The sequence below is a fragment of the Ceraceosorus guamensis genome (assembly GCF_003144195.1).
Source record: "Ceraceosorus guamensis strain MCA 4658 unplaced genomic scaffold IE81scaffold_23, whole genome shotgun sequence".
In the NCBI taxonomy this organism is placed as follows: Eukaryota; Fungi; Basidiomycota; class Exobasidiomycetes; order Ceraceosorales; family Ceraceosoraceae; genus Ceraceosorus; species Ceraceosorus guamensis.
Window position 1 is genome coordinate 254,732 of NW_020290018.1, and position 14,920 is coordinate 269,651.

The following is a 14,920-nucleotide window of genomic DNA, read 5'->3' on the forward strand; positions in this document are numbered from 1 at the left end:
AGCCAGAGCCAAGACACAAGAGCACAGTCGAACGGCGTGGCCGTCATCGACGACAGCGCTGTCGTCGGGTTCGGCTGGAACATCTGATTCCCCAAGGCGCACTGACAGAGTGCACCTCGAGCCAATACACTCCCACCAACGTCACTTGATCGACTTAGGACTCACACTTCTACTTGCACAATGCTGTCCGCCTTCTCCAACGCTGCTCTGAGCGCTGTGAGTATGCCAGCCTCTCTTCGCGCACAGGCGACCAAGAGGCGTTGAGATTCGAAGAGGTGCTCGTGACGAGCCAAGTCACCGACACCCAAATGCTGATACGTACATCCAATCTCCTTCTCCAGACCCGCTCTAGAGCTCCCATGACTGTTCGCTCCATCAGCAGCTCTGCCATCGCCAGCAAAGGTACGTCTCTTCTCATCTCAACTCCATGCACCCGTTCGCGCGTTTCGGATTGTCATCTGACGTGCAATGCCCTTTCCCGATACTTCGCGCGCTTTGGCTGGCGCATCAGACTTTGTGCAGGAGATCTACATCAAGGAGCTCAAGGCTTACAAGGCACCTGCCAAGGTGAGCATCGCAGAGGAGATGCGGGAGTCGCTCGCAGTTTCGTACTGCTCAGTCCTGAGCTTAGAGCTTGGAATGCCGAGGATTGCGGAGCAGGGATGGTGGCGCGCGTGTTTTGATTGGTGGAGTAAGCAGGAAAAGAAGGCAAGGGAAAAGTCAAGGATCACAGTAGTCCTGCATGGGACGGCTTGATATTTTGCCGGCGAACATTCAGGTCGAAGGGAAGAGCTTGGCTTTGGACTTGCGTGCAGAGGTCGTCACTGTACGGCCACCTTTTGCAGCGCACAAAGCTCAGCTTTTCCTTGCGATCTCAAAGAACCGGCGAGCGAGCACTGACTGCCGCACTCTCCTCCCGCACAGTCTGCCGATGCCCACAAGGGTCAAGTGCGAGACTTTCACGCTCCCAAAGCGCCACAAGCTCCCAGCGTCAGCACCTCTGACATTTCCTCCGAGTTGGACGCCTACTCCAAATCCGAGCCCGACGTGGCCGAAGCTTCTGCTTCTTCCTCCTCCTCTGGCAGCTTGCTCGAGAGCCACGAGGACGTGAATGCGTGGCTCGAGGAGGCCAAGAAGCCCGTCGTCAAGGAACACCACTAGAGAGAGTCGAGCGCTACTACAGTGAATCGCAACCGCCCTCGCTTCATCGGACTCGGTACCGAGCAGTAATGTCATAGGATCTGGCTTTTAGAGCGGCGCATTTGTCTGCATAGCATCTGGGGAGCGTTCGCGTTACGCCCAATCAGTCTGTGAAAGTGGAGTTGCGATACAACGCAGCACCTCGCAAGACCAATGCCGCCATGCGATGAGTTCCAGGGTGATAAAAGTGCGATCTCGATGTCAGAAAGAAGTGCATTCTCGATCTCTCAGCAATGGTTAGGGTTGTGGCAAAGAGAACAGGTGACGGCCGATACTGATATAGCAAGTGTAGAGAGACGAGAGGAAAGGGGGAGGGTAATTCGCGAACAAGGAATAGAAGCGAAGCACCTCGGTGCGCATTGAGATGGAGATGATGAGATCGACGAGCCGCTTTGCACACAATGCCTGTGCGAAGCGCGCAGCTAAGCCAAGCGGAGCGGGACTACGTTTGTGACGACGCCAACGAACGTGACGCTCATCGTGGACTACCTTGTGCTGGGTTGGAGGACGATGTGCGGCTATGAGCTTGCCTGAAGGGATTGTTAGGGTTGAGTGGTCTTGATGGTGATCCATGCGCGGGAGTACTGCCAGCACTGTTTGCGCCATAGGAGCCCGGCTGTGAGCCAGGGGCGGAGATGGCGGATGGATTGCGCGAATGCGCAGCGTTGCGAGCAGCTGCTGCGATTGGTGCTGCTCGCTGCAGACTACCTTCAGCATGTGTGTGCGTGACGGCACCGCTCAAAGGAGCTGTAGTCCTTGGAGGCGAAGCAGCAGAATTTGCTGCTGAAGCTTTCCGCGTCCGGCTTGGAGAGCTTTGCGCCGGCGTGGAAGGTCCAGGCGAGATCGCAGCTTCAATTTCTTGCGCCAGCGGGTCCAGCTGGCCATCGCTGTGGCGCTCTTCGATTCTGGGGGTTCTGATCGAGTCTCCACCCTCGACGAGTTCCGACAATTCCGCCATCATCCCAGGCGTGAGGCCAAAGTCCACAGGTCGGCTCGTCGACGTGCTCAGAGCAGCGCTGGTCGATAAAGGCGAGCTACTTGTTGTCACCCTTGCAGCCGGGCCGGGGGAGGGCGTCGCGTCTTCAGAGAAACTCGAACCACCAGCAGCACGACTTCGCGCGGGTATGGTGGCAGGTGTCGAGCTGCTGCTGGCAGTTTGTGTTCGCGGCGGAGAATCCGTGTGGAGGACACTGGCAGAGCTGGGTAAGGCTGGCAAAGCTGAAACGGTCCTTTCGGACGTATTCGAGAAAGCAGTTGAAGCTGCAGGTGCCGAGGCAGGTGCCGCAGAGGTGCTTGCGACAGAACTGGCAGCTTGGCGTCTTTGTTGTTCTTCGTGCTCTAACAAACTTAGACGCATGGCTTCTGCCATCATCAGCTGAGGGATCGTATGCAGCGAAGGTGAGTCAGGTGGCTCAAAACGCCGCGGAACGACGTCTAGTCGACTCTTGCTCACCTCTTCCATATCGGGCCCATCACCGGGCAGTCCGAATGGACCCCTCCTTCTGCGGCTGCTCCTCTCCATGCCCGGAGTGCCCGCTTGTTGACCCCAATTTTCGCCCTCGCGAAGAATGATGGCCCCTCCAGGTCCATCTCCAACTGGCAACTCGGCGCCCATACGAGAGGAAGAGACGCCGATGGGAATCAATCGGTCGCCCACTTGACGCATGATGATTCGTCGATTTGCCCTCCTAGCAATCGCAGCGAGCGCTGACTGCAGCTTTTCCTCCCAGTCCGGTCGGACCATGTCTGAAAGTGGGGTCCAGAGAGGTAAGTAGCCAAATCAGCAAGAGCTTCATGTGCATGTTAGGCTGGCCAACGCGTGACGCTGTCACTCTCAAATCTGTGTGTACGTCGTGCGTGGCATCAAACCGCGTCTCTGTACTCACCCACTGTTACGACGTCCGCATCCGTCGCCTTGGCACTTCGTCTTCGCGTAGGGACCCTGCTCCCACCGGCCGCCAGCTCCGCCAAGCCGGCTGCACCTTCTGTGCCCGAGAAGCCCTGAATGCCGCTGGATCCAGGAGACGAAGGACTGGTAGGCAAGCTCTGCTTGCTGCGAGGCGAGTATACCACTCCAAATTCGTTGGTCATGCAGTAGGGACAACTGGCCGGCTCTGAAGATGGTGGATTGGTATGGTTGGCATCTGCTCTCTTTATTTGAACGAAACATTCCGTGCAGATTGGTTGCCCGCAGCACCTCGTTCTGTTCAGTGATGCGGGAAAGGTCTGGGAGGAGACACAACAGGACGTCAGAGGTTGGCACTCGAGTCTCGAGCTAGAGTAGATGAGGCACACTCACCAAAAAGCAGATTGGACATTCCGTGGCGGGTCTCCCGACTGTATCCTCTTCCGTCGCAAAGTCACCATTCCCATCTTGTCCTTCATCGTCATCGTCGACCGTGGGGTAGAAGGGACAGAGCTTGCGAGCAATAATGAGCGATCTGACAATTTGATGATGAAAATCTTGAGGTGCACCAGGGTAGACTCCCTGAGGTATGGTGTGACCTCCATCCACGATGACGGGAGGCAGATGGGCCACCGAAGCTGGATCTGTAGAGGCTGAGCTTCGATCTCTGCTCCCGCTGGCACTTCCACTGGAGCCTTGCCCCGAGTGGCCGCCCCTGGAAGAGCCTGCCTCGCCTGCCAAATTCACTGGCCTGGTCGCGTTCTGACCCATCCCGGCTCAGATGCTCCAGGCGGCTTGCGAAGGAACTGTGAAGGTAGCGTCTGCTTACGTATCTCGGTGAGATTCGATCAGACGAGCGTTGCCGAGGTGTCGTCGCAAGGGACAAGAAGGGGTACTGGCGAAAAGTAAGCTTCGGCGACTACTCCTACTTTTTGCAATGTTGAAAGGCTTGACCCCTGACGAGTGTGCGTTAGCTGCTTCGCATAGGTCCGGCCGGCTGGGCGAGGCTTGCGTGCCAGTCAGAACTCAAGAGTCTGGGCGATGGAAGGACGATCGAGGGATGAGCAGATGCGAGGCCCGTTCGATAGGAGTTGCGGGAAGGGTTGTTTGTGATACGAGGCAATAGGGATGGTTTGCGATCGAGTGACGACTCGAGTCACACAATCACGAATCTAGCGGCGAATCGTCAAGTGGAAGGGTCGAATCGAGCTCTATAGCATCAAACCCTTGCTTGGCCGCTAACCCGCCGCCGGATCAGGTCACGACGCAAATCTCGATTTGACACGCAGCAGCCATGGTGCAGCATCCGTGGCAGCCAGAGCCCGCGTGTGCTGTGAGCATATGCAGCAGCCTCATCTGCAGCCATCCATCCATCACGCATCGCATGTCCGCATCGCATCGCATCGCAAACCCAACACCGCACATACCGGCCGTACCGGTATCTATCGTTTGTGATTGTATCAAGTATACAGGGCACGCGCGCGGCGGCAATCTTGAATTAAGAAGCTACTCGATCGATCACGACGATGGTTACAGTGCGTGATTACTCTTGTTGTTCTTATTCTTGGTTTGCTTGTTATGTCAAAGCAGAAGTCAAAGTATGTGCATAAATTCTCGCAGGCGGCGTTTGATGACGGACTTTCGTTCTGATTTCAATTCCACATTGAAAAGACGTTTTGGTTGCGCATCTAGATTTTCATTCAGAGTCATTGAAGATTTTGTGCGCTGCGCTATACAAGGGATACGTTCCGATTTTCAGTTGAGTGATACCCATGCGCAAATATCAATCTTGAATCAGAATCAAGAGTAATCTTGAATATCAGCAAGGCCTTGGTCAAGATTTCAAGTCTATCCCTCACCCGCGCAAGTACTCATTTTCATTCATTCTTCATCACTCAACACTCTGATAGCGGGTGCTCGAGCCTCCGTGTTTTGCTTGATTCAAATGGTTGATCAGGGCTTCGATTTCTCCGGTCTCTTGACTTCAGACTTGTGATTGTTGCGATGGTCATGATGAGAAGGCGATCTGACAGGTGAAGCTGCTGGCTACCCTCAGACTCTTGACCGCAGACTTTTCCTACGTGATGTGCTGTTGACCATTGTGATTCAAGATTCAGACGTCGACTTCCGAGTGGATCGGAGCAGAGCCTTGACTTTGAAGCATCTGTCTAGGCGTGCAACGAATGCTTGCTGCAGACATCGCAGCGTGCAGCAAGCACATCGCCACGCAGCGCAGCGCAGCCCAACCTGATCGGATCTCTTGACTGTTGTTCGACATCCTCAACCATCCATGTTCGTTCGATAAGGGCGAAAGCCAAGCTCGAGATTGATGGACAACTTCTGACATTACTTTGTGGCTCACTGTGCACAGCATGTCGTTCGACGTTGCAAGCTGTAAGTCTTGCTAACCGATACTGTGTCGCAGTTGTGAGGAGCTTGTTCAAACCTGCTAACCCCGTTCCAAATTGTTGACCTTCCGGAAATGCAAACAGTGATTCCCCCCGGCGATGGTGTCCTTCCCAAATGGCTACTGCTAGTAGCGTCCATGGCCTACATCAACGGTGTGCAAACCTTCCTCAATCCGAGCTTTGCTCGTCAAGTGTACAACGCTTCGGGCGCGCAAGGCACGGCTTTACAAGCTCGTTGTTTCGCCATTTGGAATCTGGGCAGCGCCACTGTTCGAACGTACGCAGCTTACCATATCCACAACCGAGAGTGAGTCGTCTTGTCCAGCCTCATCAAGGCAGGCGATAGTCACAACGCTCGATCTGATGCTAGCTACTGGCCACCCATTCTTCGTGCGTCTGGCTCATGTGTTCACCTGACCCCCCGTCCACAGAGTCTATCACCTCTGCGCCCTCACCTTCGTCATTGCCATCCTGCACTTCTCTAGCGAAGCCATCGTGTACAAGACGACGAAGATGAGCAAGTTGCCCGGAATCGTCGTGCCGCTAATCGTCGCTTGTAAGTTTCATGCCTGAGCTCATCCTGGCTCCCCGTTGCTGACGCGCATCACGGCTTCACTCTGCTTTGGCCTCTGCGTTCTTCTACCCCGTCAGCTTCTTCGTTGACAGCCATGATACTTCAGTACGGCCATTATGTCGCGTGAACGGCCTGTCCAGAGGCAGAATGCAATTGCACTTCATGACCGACTTGTCAAAGCACCCCTGTCGCACTCATCATTGGGTGACGATCACACCACGTGTTCGCATCTGCAATGAACCGAATTCGTTCATTGGCATGAAATATCCAGCTGAGCATCGACTGGTAACATGACAAGCAAGGAAGTCGCGTGAAGGAGAGCTAAAGACCACCCATCGTCGTCGTCATCTTCGTCGTGGTGGTGCGCGTATCTGCGGGGATGGTACACAGCATGGTATAGTAGTGAAAGTGTGCGTGACAATCATCATTTCGCAACGCAGTTCGAAAGTACGTCATGTCGGTCCGGGGATCAGTGATCGGAACGAGGGGAGATATAAGAGAGTGATGAGGGACCATATCGCAGACAGCCTATCGACGGGGCGAAATTTGAGCTTCAGGCAAAGACATTCCCGCCACTCCTATGCCTAGCATGGGTGTAAAGGAGAGCAACAACTTCAGCCTTGTCTTATCAATCGCAAGACGCTGCATATGCTCGCATGACGAGCGTAATAGGACTTCACGCTCACCTTTGGGCCCAAACAATTTCTTGTAGCAAGTCCTGCACCACACGTTGCAGCCCCTTTCGCCCTCTGCCGCGTGTTCTTCTGCTCCGATTGGACCCTCTTCCAGCTTGGACGGCTCGAGCGTCGTTCGGCAACCATCGCAGCGCAAGCACGCCCTATGCCACAGCCTTCCAGCCGCAGTAAGCTGCTCGGCAAAGTCTGTCAAACGTAGGGGCATGTGGCGCGCGTCGAAATCGCGACATGAATTCCATGAGCTGACCATGCACAGTCTCTAAAGCCGTGGCATCTGCAGCTGGGACTCAACTCACAAACTGCTTTGCTGCACCTAGCACACAACGGCGTTCCAGCTCTCACGCTGCTCGCCAGTCCCTGATTTCTCACTCCTCTTCCAGGGCTCAAATCTATCGCACCAATAGCAATGCTCGCAGCGCTGACGCCTCCATCCGTGGCATGTGCAGCACCTGCCGATGGTGCAGTCTTTCCGATGCTCGCTCGAGGTGGCACGACCCGCTTCGGAGCAGGCAGACCATCGACCGAGCTACTCTGGTCAATCGATTGACTGCTCGACGGGATTTGAGGCTCCCCACGCGCTGACATCGCTGCCGTCTTTGTGATAGTCATGTTCGCTGTGCTGCTCAAATTGGCAGGCTTTGGAGCTGGAGCTGGAGCTGGAGCTGGAGCTGGAGACGTAACCAAGCGTTGTGCGGAGGCTTGCGATGCTATGACCGGCACTTCAGCTGGGCTGGCCACGCTGCCAGTGGTCCCTGTTGTGGCAGTGGACGTCTGACCATGCTGAAGCGCAGAAGATGCGCTGCGTGCGCTGGCAGCGCTTGGAGTTGCGGTAGGATGACCCGGACCCGCACCGCGAGCACGAGCGCTCGCGAGCCTACTGATAGGCGTAGGTACTTCCACGCCAGAAGCGATAATGTCATCGATGGAGCGAGGAGATTTGCCATTGGACGAAGTTCCCGAAATAGGGGCATTGCCATTTGCTCCGTGTGCGATCTCATGCCTCGCACTATCCCGGGCCTGCACTCCAATGATATCGTCTGCCTTGCCTCTGGACGTGATATGGATTTCGGGCACATGATCTGCTAGCGTCAATACGCCGTCATCGTGCCGCTTCTCGTCTTTCACATCGCGAGGTCGAAGGCGAGGGATGGAAGGATCCCAATTCGGCTCCAAGGAGGGCACAGGCTGTGGGTCGGTTGCGCTATCAGGCGCCGTCGGAGTCGTCCTCGTGCTTGCAGTGCCAGCACTGCCATTGGGCGGGATCTTGGGTTGCAAAGGCACGCTCAATCCGAACCCTCCCTTTCCCTGTCCCAAATGAGCTCGATGGCAATTCCTACAAAAGGCTTCGCCTTCGTGTTCCAATAGCAGCGTGCTGTCCAGCCTCTTTCTGCACACGATGCAGCTCAGACATGGCTTGTGGTAAGATTTGCCAGCGGGACCTATGATGCTCTCCGCTGCATACACTGCTTTGCCGCAGCGGGGACAGTTGGGTGATGGTGTCAGGTTGAGACGTACCATGGACGTGCAGAGTAGGAGAGCGAAGCGACTGATTCCAGATCAAGAGGACGGCGTTGCTGCGAAGCGACAAGATAACTGTGTAGGTGGTGGAGAGGTCAAGAAGATGATCCTAGCGATCTTGTTGGTGGCAGTCAGGGGTCAAGTCAGAGGCTGTGCCGTGATAGACAGTCGTGAGTCAGAATCGGCTCACTACTCGCGACTATTTGCTTGAATAGTCGCACGACCATGCCAAGGGCGGGCGAGATGATCATCAGCTGCAGTCACGAGTCAACGAGCAGGCAGGCAGGCAGGCAGGCAGGCGGGCACCTCGTCCCAGCTCCACAGCACACCGGCCGATATTGGCGCCCGGCCGTTAGGCACGCGCACGCGCACGCGCACACGCGGGCGACTGGCTCATGATGGTGCTGTGCTGCATTCACATTCACCGTTCACGTATTATTTATTATCGTTCTTGACTTCGTTGCTGAGCGCGTGTCTAAATACGGCAGTTGCACGTGCAGCGCACAAGAAGCAGCGGATTGTTCAGGTGTGCACAGCCTCATCCAGCCCGAGACACCTCTCCTCAAGACTTACGATTGTGTGACTGTGACTCACACTCACGACTGTGACTGCATACATGTAGCTTCGCGTCCAAACTGTTGGATCATGATTCTTGATTATAAGTCACTAATCAGAATGTGAATGACGGAAAAGCCGCATTTGTCACTCGACGTTCCCATGCAAGCAGGCAAGCAGCACACCCCGACGAACTCCAGTCAAGACGAAATCGAAGCTTTTGTTTAAATTCTTGCTTGGGTGCACCTCGGACCGCCGCGCAGATGATCCTTCAGGTGATCCACAGTCAAGGTGCTCCCTGGCAACGCGGTCCGCTTTTGACTCTTCACCCGCGAGCATGAGTCTTGACTTTGCTGAATGTGTCTTCCTGGCTTTGATTCAGCTAGACGAGCTCTCATCCGTGCGGCGTGCCTGCCTGCCTGCAACGGTGGCGCCGAACACAGGTGTACGTGCTGCATGCGCTACCAATGATTCGACATTCGTTATTCGCAATTGCGATTGATCGATGATCAACATATCAAATCGTTATGCGTTATCATGCCGCAGCTGTCCCCGAATGTGGTTGCATGCTCGCATAGAACGGTGCGACAGCTCTGATGTCGCCCAGTATCAAGTCGCACCCGCGTTTAGCCAATTTGAATCTCACACTCGTCAAGCTGTGACGCGGGGCAGAAAATGTCGCCTCCTGTGCTCTGAGCGTTGATCGTCCTGTACGTTGGCTGCGGCCTGTTTCCCGTGCGAAGAGCACCGGTGCGAGGTGGCCAAGCCGTCCAACACCCCGAAAGCCATGCTCATACCCACGATTCCACATTCGTGAATAGCTGCACATTCAAAATTGCTTCTTTCAGACGTGACGTTCATTGCCGATGGGACACTCGCACCGTACGCAGGTCTGCTTGAGCAAGGCCGCACAACGTCAGCGAGCCACTGTCACATTAATTGGAACACCGATCACCCGTGAGAATCATGCCGTTTTTTGGTCGCTGCCGCGCTGGGCGCGAGGTCACACCCGATCGATGGAAAGGATAAGGACACGCGAGAATCTCTGATGAAGCGCTGTCATTGCGTGGGGCTTGTAGCGTGAAGAAAGGAGAGCCGTTGTGCATGAGAGTAGGATGGAAAGAGGTGCGTGGATGTGCAGCCTCTTCCGTCGAGGAAGCAAGGCGGTGGCACCAGCCAGCATCGCTCAACGTTTTTAAGTCGGCCTAACAAGCCAACCCCGACCCAAGAAGAGTATTTTTACATGTCGAATGGTCGCAGAATCGGGAATCATGAGGATTTTTTGCTATTCTGCAAATCTAGTCATGCCTTTCCGCAAAACCATCTACTCTTCCTCCTCCTCCTCCTCACCGCCGCCCTCCTTAGCAGCAGCAGCAGCAGCGCGCTTGCGCTTAACGCGGCCAGCGCGTGCACCACCGTACGGGCTGGTGAGCGCAAAGTCAATGTGCTTTTGGCTGTCGAGACGAACGACAAAGCTGGGGACGTTGACGATCTGCTTGCCGACCCGAATGTGACGTTGAGTGATGAGGACACGGGCGTGGTGGATAGACTTGGCGAGACCAGTCTTGTAGACTTGAGTCTGCAATCGGCGCTCCAAGAAGTCCTCAATCTTGAGGGCAAGTACGTAATCGAGTCTGGCGATGATGAGATGGCGCGTGTTAACGTTAAGAGTCTCACGTCGTTCTCCCATAGCCTTGCAAATGTCATTCTTCGCGTGGCTGACGACTCCCGTCGACCGCGCCCTTCACGTCGACTCACCTCATGCGGGTCTCGTCGAGCACACCGATTCTGACCAAACGACGAATGATGGCGTTGCCTTCGAAAAGACGCTTGGGGTCCTTGTCCTCGAGCTTCAGCAGCTCACGAGCGGCACGACGAATCTTGGACAGGACCAACTGCAAAAGAGCGAGGCGGTGTGAGATGCCTTGCCGCGTGGCAGCAGCGCAAGGGTGAAGACCACTCACAGCAATGCGCCAAATTTCGCGCTTGTTGCGCAGTCCGTACTCTCCGGCGAGCTTGAGCTCGGAGTCCAGACGAGCAGACTCGAAAGGACGACGAGGGACCTTGTAGGTCTTGCTGTGGTTACGAGGAGCACGCGGCATCTGCAGATGACAAGGTAGACGAGCAAGAGTCAGAACCCATGTGCAACCAAGGTTTGGAAGTGTGCGGCTTGTGCAGCATTTGAATTCTGCTGCTCGACTCTAGGTGTAATGTTGCGCGCAGACCATGCCAAGATCCGACGGTGCGCCGCCTCACCCGCCTTTGGCAGCGTCCCTGGCCTCGAGACCACATCATCTCGATGAGTACCTCTACCTCCATTCTCTCGAGTGTCCAGCTCCGTGAGCGATGCAGCCTGTCACACCCGCCATTGCCATCGCGGCTGTGCGCACGAGCGCCTTTACTCCCACTCCAACATTACTTCGCTTGCTCCAACCAGTTGCGCCCCCCATACAGCTTGTCCAGGGAACACTGCGATGGTTGCGCTGCTGCGCCCCGCTGAATGTTGGGGTCGAAGCGACGGCAAGGGCAGGCGCTTGCGACGATACTCACCTTGAGGAATGTTGATGGGAAGTGGTCGAGTGTCGGTAGTAAGAGGGAAGACGCGTTGGTATCTTGTCTGCATGGGCACTCGCATGCCTTGCGTTCACAGCCTGGCTGCTGGCTCCCCAAGCCCACCTTGGTCAGGGCGCACGCCGGGCGCCGCTGCACGACAAAAGTTTGGTTCCGCCACGTGGCCGTAAGGGCCAGCCACTGCGGGCGCGCGCCACGCGCTGCGGTGAAATCCTAGGTTGAGCTGATGCGGGCGACGCAGTCAGGCAGGCAGATGAGCTGCAGCTGCTTGCATTTGGCTGGTACCTTGGTTTCTTCCGCTGGAGCCGGGATCTCGCACTCACGAGTGCACACACCGACATTACATTCCTAATTTCATCATCCATCTCATTCGACAACCCCAAGGACCGACACAAAATGTTAGTACTGACTGCTTGAGGTCGATTCATCTGGGCTTGCGCGCATACATTCACAGCAGCGACGGGACCCGTTGGTAGTTGGGCGGAGATTGCAGGGCACGAGGCGAGGCTAAACCTTGTCAATGGCTGCTCTGCGATCCTGGTACCGACAACTTCACACCCGTCGATCGGGGGTCATCGAATGTTTAGCAGTGGTCGTGGAAGGTCGGAAGTTGGGCGTCAGATAGGAGAAACGAAATGCGGCAAGGCTCGGAGGCGCCGGGACTCAATAGGCTGGATGCCGAATGGAGCTGCGACGGCCCGGAGGGCCAGGAGCGGTGCAGCGGCTGCTGCCCTTGCTTGTTCAACGTTCTGCAACAGAGCGGCAGGATTCAATCAAAGGGAAGGCAGTAGATGATTCCTCTACGGGATGCGCTGGAAGTGGCGCGTGGCACTGGGCAGGATCATACGTGCTTCAGTCAAGTCTTAGAGTGCAGCTCGAAGCGCTAAGTTGGAAGGCTCACGCAACGACCGTTCATCTTATTTGCAGGCCTCACTCATTCGGTTACCGCGCGCGTACGCGTGATCTCTTCAAGAGAGACTTCCGCAAGCACGGACCCATCAAGCTCTCCACCTACTTGCGTTCTTACCACGTAGGCGACATTGTCGACATCAAGGCCAACGCCGCTGAGCAGAAGGGTATGCCCCACAAGGTGAGTCTACGATACGACGGGAGGCCGATCGTGCGCAAGGGGGCGCAGCTCCAGAGCGGCGAGAGATTATAGGGAATGTACGAAGCGCATGGGTGCTGAAGCACGAACCGTTACATCATCCACGCTTTAGTTCTACCACGGCCGAACTGGTGTTGTCTTTGGTGTTCAACCTCGTGCAGTGCAGGTCATCGTCTACAAGACTGTGGGCAACCGCAAAATCGAGAAGCGCGTCAACGTTCGAATTGAGCACGTGAAGCACTCCAAGTGCCGAGACGACTTCTTGAACAGAGTCAAGGCAAACGCTGCCAAGAGGCTGGAGGCCAAGGAGAAGGGCGGTGAGTATTGTCTCGTCTGCGCACGATGCGCTCGAGCGTAGGCTGAGACCAGTTGGTGTCTCGCTCTTGTTTCGGACTTGCAGAGAAGGTCAACTTGAAGCGTCAACCGGCTCAACCTCGTGAGGCCTACGTTGTCAGCACCAAGAAGAACGCACCCCAGACACTGGCGCCCGTGCCTTACGACACCAACTACTAAACGGCCTTCGTGTTGGTCGCGCCAGCCGTTCTTCCGCCTTTGCTCCCTTGCGTCTACTCTGGCGGTTATCACATCTCGGAGTTTTCGCTGTACTACACTCTTACAGTCGCACTCGTGCACGACTGATGTGCGCTTACCACCAGTCGCGGCTACAAGCCATCATGTCATGATCTCAAATACAGCAATCTCAAAACATGCGCTTTCGAAAAGGTTTCGGGCCCTGCGATGGACGAGACACCTGCATTGATATTTGCTTCCAGTCAAGACGGTCTTGCTCGCTCGGCTTCTTCAGGATGCCGTTTCCAGAATGGAAGGAGAGACTTGCCTTGAATTGTGGGTTGGTCGGCGTGAGCGGGTTAGACGCATGGTGACGAAGGGACAGAGCTGCCGCGGTGAGAGCGCATTACGGGTGTGATGCATGGGCCGCTTTAGCACGATGCGAATGTTGCGTGTGCGCGTTGCCGGGCATGGGCGGATGCCTCCGCGATTCTGCTTTGAAGACACGGCGGCACCATTGAGAGCTCAAATGGGGAAGGTGTATGCGAAGTTGAGTACGCGCATGTCATTCAGTTTCGCGCTGCAGATGAGACAGGTGCGTCAAATGAAACTCATGACGGTGACTGCATGGCTCAAGACTGCCTCATCGAGACGTTGCTGCCGTCAAGACATGGCCATTTGTCCTCTCTGGACTGAACACACAAAGTGCAGGCATTCGATCGTGGTTGCATGGTGCGATGCGCACTGGCCGCGTGCTGATGCGTGGATGCGTGTCTGTCTTGTCTGCAGCGGAGGGGGGATGCACTTGACGTGCGTGCAAGCTGCTGGATGAGCAAGCGACAGCGACCCCGCTCGTGCCATGCCATGGCATGACCTCGTCACTGTCCGTGGTGGGTGTGGAAAGGTACAAAAGGTCGACAATTGTCTGTCCCATTCTCTCCCTTCACCTCCTCATCACTCGCTCACTCGCACAATTCTCACTCATCACCATCGTCTTGAGCCAAACACTCGGCATCTTCAGCTTTGATTCACACTACCTGATCTACTCGGTCCACTTTCCAAAATGCCAAAGGGACAAGGTTCTTCTAGTCAAGGTGGCCAGACCGGTAACGGAGGCGGCTACTCGTACAACTCGCACGGTACCAACAGTCAAGTGAGTCTGAAATGTCGTCGATGGCCCCCCAACCAGACGAGGCAGAAATAGAAATAGCCTCCGAGTTGACTTGATGTGCACCTCCTTCATTTGCTTGCGACATTGTGATGCTGCGCAGGGCAATCACTATTGCAGTCGTGATTTATGGGTCTTCCGCATCCAACCAGAACAGCTACCACTACAGCAACTCGAACGGTAGTTATTACTACTCCAACCCCAACGGATCTACGTGAGTCGCGATTACGAGCTGAGTGGCGGCATGCAAGGATACTTGCTTTGGAAGAGGCAAGTACGATCGCAGATGATCAAGTGTGCGGAAGTGCATACAGGGATCACAGGGTCGGTTGGGCATCTTTAGTACTGCGGATACTGACATGACGCTCTCTGAACTCGATGCTCTGTGGCAGGTACTACAACGATGGACAGGGCGGATCCACCTACACGCCTTCGTCTGGCAACAAAAAGTGAAGAGGAGCCACACTGCTCGAGCGGCCGCTCCAGCTCCAGCTTCACTAGCCAATGTGCGCACTTGATCATCACGAGGGAGGTTCCCTAGACCACCCGGTGCTCGCTCCCATGACTCAATTCTTGACTCCACATTGTTGGTGTCCTCTCAAATCCAATATCAACTTGAGATCGTACCTTTGACACCTGCCACTCACAATGCCTGCGCGAGTGGTGAGACAGTGCTCTTGTGACTTGCAAGGAGCGGAGAGCACCTC

General features: G+C 55.5%; 7 protein-coding genes across 7 annotated transcripts; 4 read left to right on the forward strand and 3 right to left on the reverse strand.

The window, feature by feature from the left end:
• The first annotated feature begins 42 nt into the window (after nt 1–42).
• Nucleotides 43–1,511, forward strand: IE81DRAFT_322825 (hypothetical protein). Its single transcript, XM_025513756.1, has 4 exons — nt 43–216; nt 342–402; nt 512–567; nt 925–1,511. Exons 1-4 carry the CDS (start codon nt 181–183, stop codon nt 1,159–1,161), a joined length of 390 nt encoding a protein of 129 aa, XP_025370268.1. The 5' UTR covers nt 43–180; the 3' UTR covers nt 1,162–1,511.
• On the reverse strand, nt 1,372–4,292 carry IE81DRAFT_366102 (hypothetical protein). The gene is made up of 4 exons (XM_025516982.1): nt 3,500–4,292; nt 3,087–3,426; nt 2,654–2,946; nt 1,372–2,575 (listed from the first exon to the last, which is right to left on the reverse strand). The coding sequence occupies exons 1-4, from the start codon at nt 3,875–3,877 to the stop codon at nt 1,676–1,678; spliced, it is 1,911 nt and encodes a 636-aa protein (XP_025370269.1). The 5' UTR covers nt 3,878–4,292; the 3' UTR covers nt 1,372–1,675.
• Nucleotides 4,293–5,332: 1,040 nt separating this feature from the next.
• IE81DRAFT_322829 (Erg28-like protein) lies at nt 5,333–6,364 on the forward strand. The gene is made up of 4 exons (XM_025513757.1): nt 5,333–5,500; nt 5,599–5,821; nt 5,946–6,070; nt 6,166–6,364. Exons 1-4 carry the CDS (start codon nt 5,479–5,481, stop codon nt 6,213–6,215), a joined length of 420 nt encoding a protein of 139 aa, XP_025370270.1. The 5' UTR covers nt 5,333–5,478; the 3' UTR covers nt 6,216–6,364.
• Nucleotides 6,333–7,192, reverse strand: IE81DRAFT_322831 (hypothetical protein). Its single transcript, XM_025513758.1, has 2 exons — nt 6,775–7,192; nt 6,333–6,672 (listed from the first exon to the last, which is right to left on the reverse strand). Exons 1-2 carry the CDS (start codon nt 6,986–6,988, stop codon nt 6,617–6,619), a joined length of 270 nt encoding a protein of 89 aa, XP_025370271.1. The 5' UTR covers nt 6,989–7,192; the 3' UTR covers nt 6,333–6,616.
• A 2,707-nt stretch (nt 7,193–9,899) lies between these two features.
• IE81DRAFT_312726 (40S ribosomal protein S9) lies at nt 9,900–11,429 on the reverse strand. The gene is made up of 3 exons (XM_025512463.1): nt 10,821–11,429; nt 10,615–10,751; nt 9,900–10,490 (listed from the first exon to the last, which is right to left on the reverse strand). The coding sequence occupies exons 1-3, from the start codon at nt 10,956–10,958 to the stop codon at nt 10,181–10,183; spliced, it is 585 nt and encodes a 194-aa protein (XP_025370272.1). The 5' UTR covers nt 10,959–11,429; the 3' UTR covers nt 9,900–10,180.
• Nucleotides 11,430–11,769: 340 nt separating this feature from the next.
• On the forward strand, nt 11,770–13,284 carry IE81DRAFT_366106 (putative 60s ribosomal protein L21-A). The gene is made up of 4 exons (XM_025516983.1): nt 11,770–12,274; nt 12,355–12,517; nt 12,648–12,852; nt 12,936–13,284. The coding sequence occupies exons 1-4, from the start codon at nt 12,219–12,221 to the stop codon at nt 13,046–13,048; spliced, it is 537 nt and encodes a 178-aa protein (XP_025370273.1). The 5' UTR covers nt 11,770–12,218; the 3' UTR covers nt 13,049–13,284.
• A 607-nt stretch (nt 13,285–13,891) lies between these two features.
• On the forward strand, nt 13,892–14,849 carry IE81DRAFT_322834 (hypothetical protein). The gene is made up of 3 exons (XM_025513759.1): nt 13,892–14,198; nt 14,317–14,427; nt 14,606–14,849. Exons 1-3 carry the CDS (start codon nt 13,915–13,917, stop codon nt 14,664–14,666), a joined length of 456 nt encoding a protein of 151 aa, XP_025370274.1. The 5' UTR covers nt 13,892–13,914; the 3' UTR covers nt 14,667–14,849.
• Nucleotides 14,850–14,920: the final 71 nt, after the last annotated feature.

What these genes read in the sequence shown, in the direction of transcription:
- IE81DRAFT_322825 (XM_025513756.1), top strand. Translation starts at nt 181, where the DNA reads ATGCTGTCCGCCTTCTCCAACGCTGCTCTGAGCGCT. An exon ending in CCAACGCTGCTCTGAGCGCT is followed by an intron (nt 217 to 341) that starts GTGAGTATGCCA and finishes CTCCTTCTCCAG; the next exon opens with ACCCGCTCTAGAGCTCCCAT. An exon ending in CTCTGCCATCGCCAGCAAAG is followed by an intron (nt 403 to 511) that starts GTACGTCTCTTC and finishes CTGGCGCATCAG; the next exon opens with ACTTTGTGCAGGAGATCTAC.
- IE81DRAFT_366102 (XM_025516982.1), bottom strand. Translation starts at nt 3,877, where the DNA reads ATGGGTCAGAACGCGACCAGGCCAGTGAATTTGGCAGGCGAGGCAGGC. An exon ending in AATGTCCAATCTGCTTTTTG is followed by an intron (nt 3,427 to 3,499) that starts GTGAGTGTGCCT and finishes GTCTCCTCCCAG; the next exon opens with ACCTTTCCCGCATCACTGAA. An exon ending in TGCGGACGTCGTAACAGTGG is followed by an intron (nt 2,947 to 3,086) that starts GTGAGTACAGAG and finishes CCCCACTTTCAG; the next exon opens with ACATGGTCCGACCGGACTGG.
- IE81DRAFT_322829 (XM_025513757.1), top strand. Translation starts at nt 5,479, where the DNA reads ATGTCGTTCGACGTTGCAAGCT. An exon ending in GTCGTTCGACGTTGCAAGCT is followed by an intron (nt 5,501 to 5,598) that starts GTAAGTCTTGCT and finishes AAATGCAAACAG; the next exon opens with TGATTCCCCCCGGCGATGGT. An exon ending in CGTGCCGCTAATCGTCGCTT is followed by an intron (nt 6,071 to 6,165) that starts GTAAGTTTCATG and finishes CTACCCCGTCAG; the next exon opens with CTTCTTCGTTGACAGCCATG.
- IE81DRAFT_322831 (XM_025513758.1), bottom strand. Translation starts at nt 6,988, where the DNA reads ATGCCCCTACGTTTGACAGACTTTGCCGAGCAGCTTACTGCGGCTGGA. An exon ending in GAAATTGTTTGGGCCCAAAG is followed by an intron (nt 6,673 to 6,774) that starts GTGAGCGTGAAG and finishes CACCCATGCTAG; the next exon opens with GCATAGGAGTGGCGGGAATG.
- IE81DRAFT_312726 (XM_025512463.1), bottom strand. Translation starts at nt 10,958, where the DNA reads ATGCCGCGTGCTCCTCGTAACCACAGCAAGACCTACAAGGTCCCTCGT. An exon ending in GCGAAATTTGGCGCATTGCT is followed by an intron (nt 10,752 to 10,820) that starts GTGAGTGGTCTT and finishes GCTCTTTTGCAG; the next exon opens with TTGGTCCTGTCCAAGATTCG. An exon ending in CTCGACGAGACCCGCATGAG is followed by an intron (nt 10,491 to 10,614) that starts GTGAGTCGACGT and finishes CATCATCGCCAG; the next exon opens with ACTCGATTACGTACTTGCCC.
- IE81DRAFT_366106 (XM_025516983.1), top strand. Translation starts at nt 12,219, where the DNA reads ATGATTCCTCTACGGGATGCGCTGGAAGTGGCGCGTGGCACTGGGCAG. An exon ending in GGCACTGGGCAGGATCATAC is followed by an intron (nt 12,275 to 12,354) that starts GTGCTTCAGTCA and finishes TCTTATTTGCAG; the next exon opens with GCCTCACTCATTCGGTTACC. An exon ending in GGAGGCCAAGGAGAAGGGCG is followed by an intron (nt 12,853 to 12,935) that starts GTGAGTATTGTC and finishes TCGGACTTGCAG; the next exon opens with AGAAGGTCAACTTGAAGCGT.
- IE81DRAFT_322834 (XM_025513759.1), top strand. Translation starts at nt 13,915, where the DNA reads ATGACCTCGTCACTGTCCGTGGTGGGTGTGGAAAGGTACAAAAGGTCG. An exon ending in CGCACGGTACCAACAGTCAA is followed by an intron (nt 14,199 to 14,316) that starts GTGAGTCTGAAA and finishes GATGCTGCGCAG; the next exon opens with GGCAATCACTATTGCAGTCG. An exon ending in TCCAACCCCAACGGATCTAC is followed by an intron (nt 14,428 to 14,605) that starts GTGAGTCGCGAT and finishes GCTCTGTGGCAG; the next exon opens with GTACTACAACGATGGACAGG.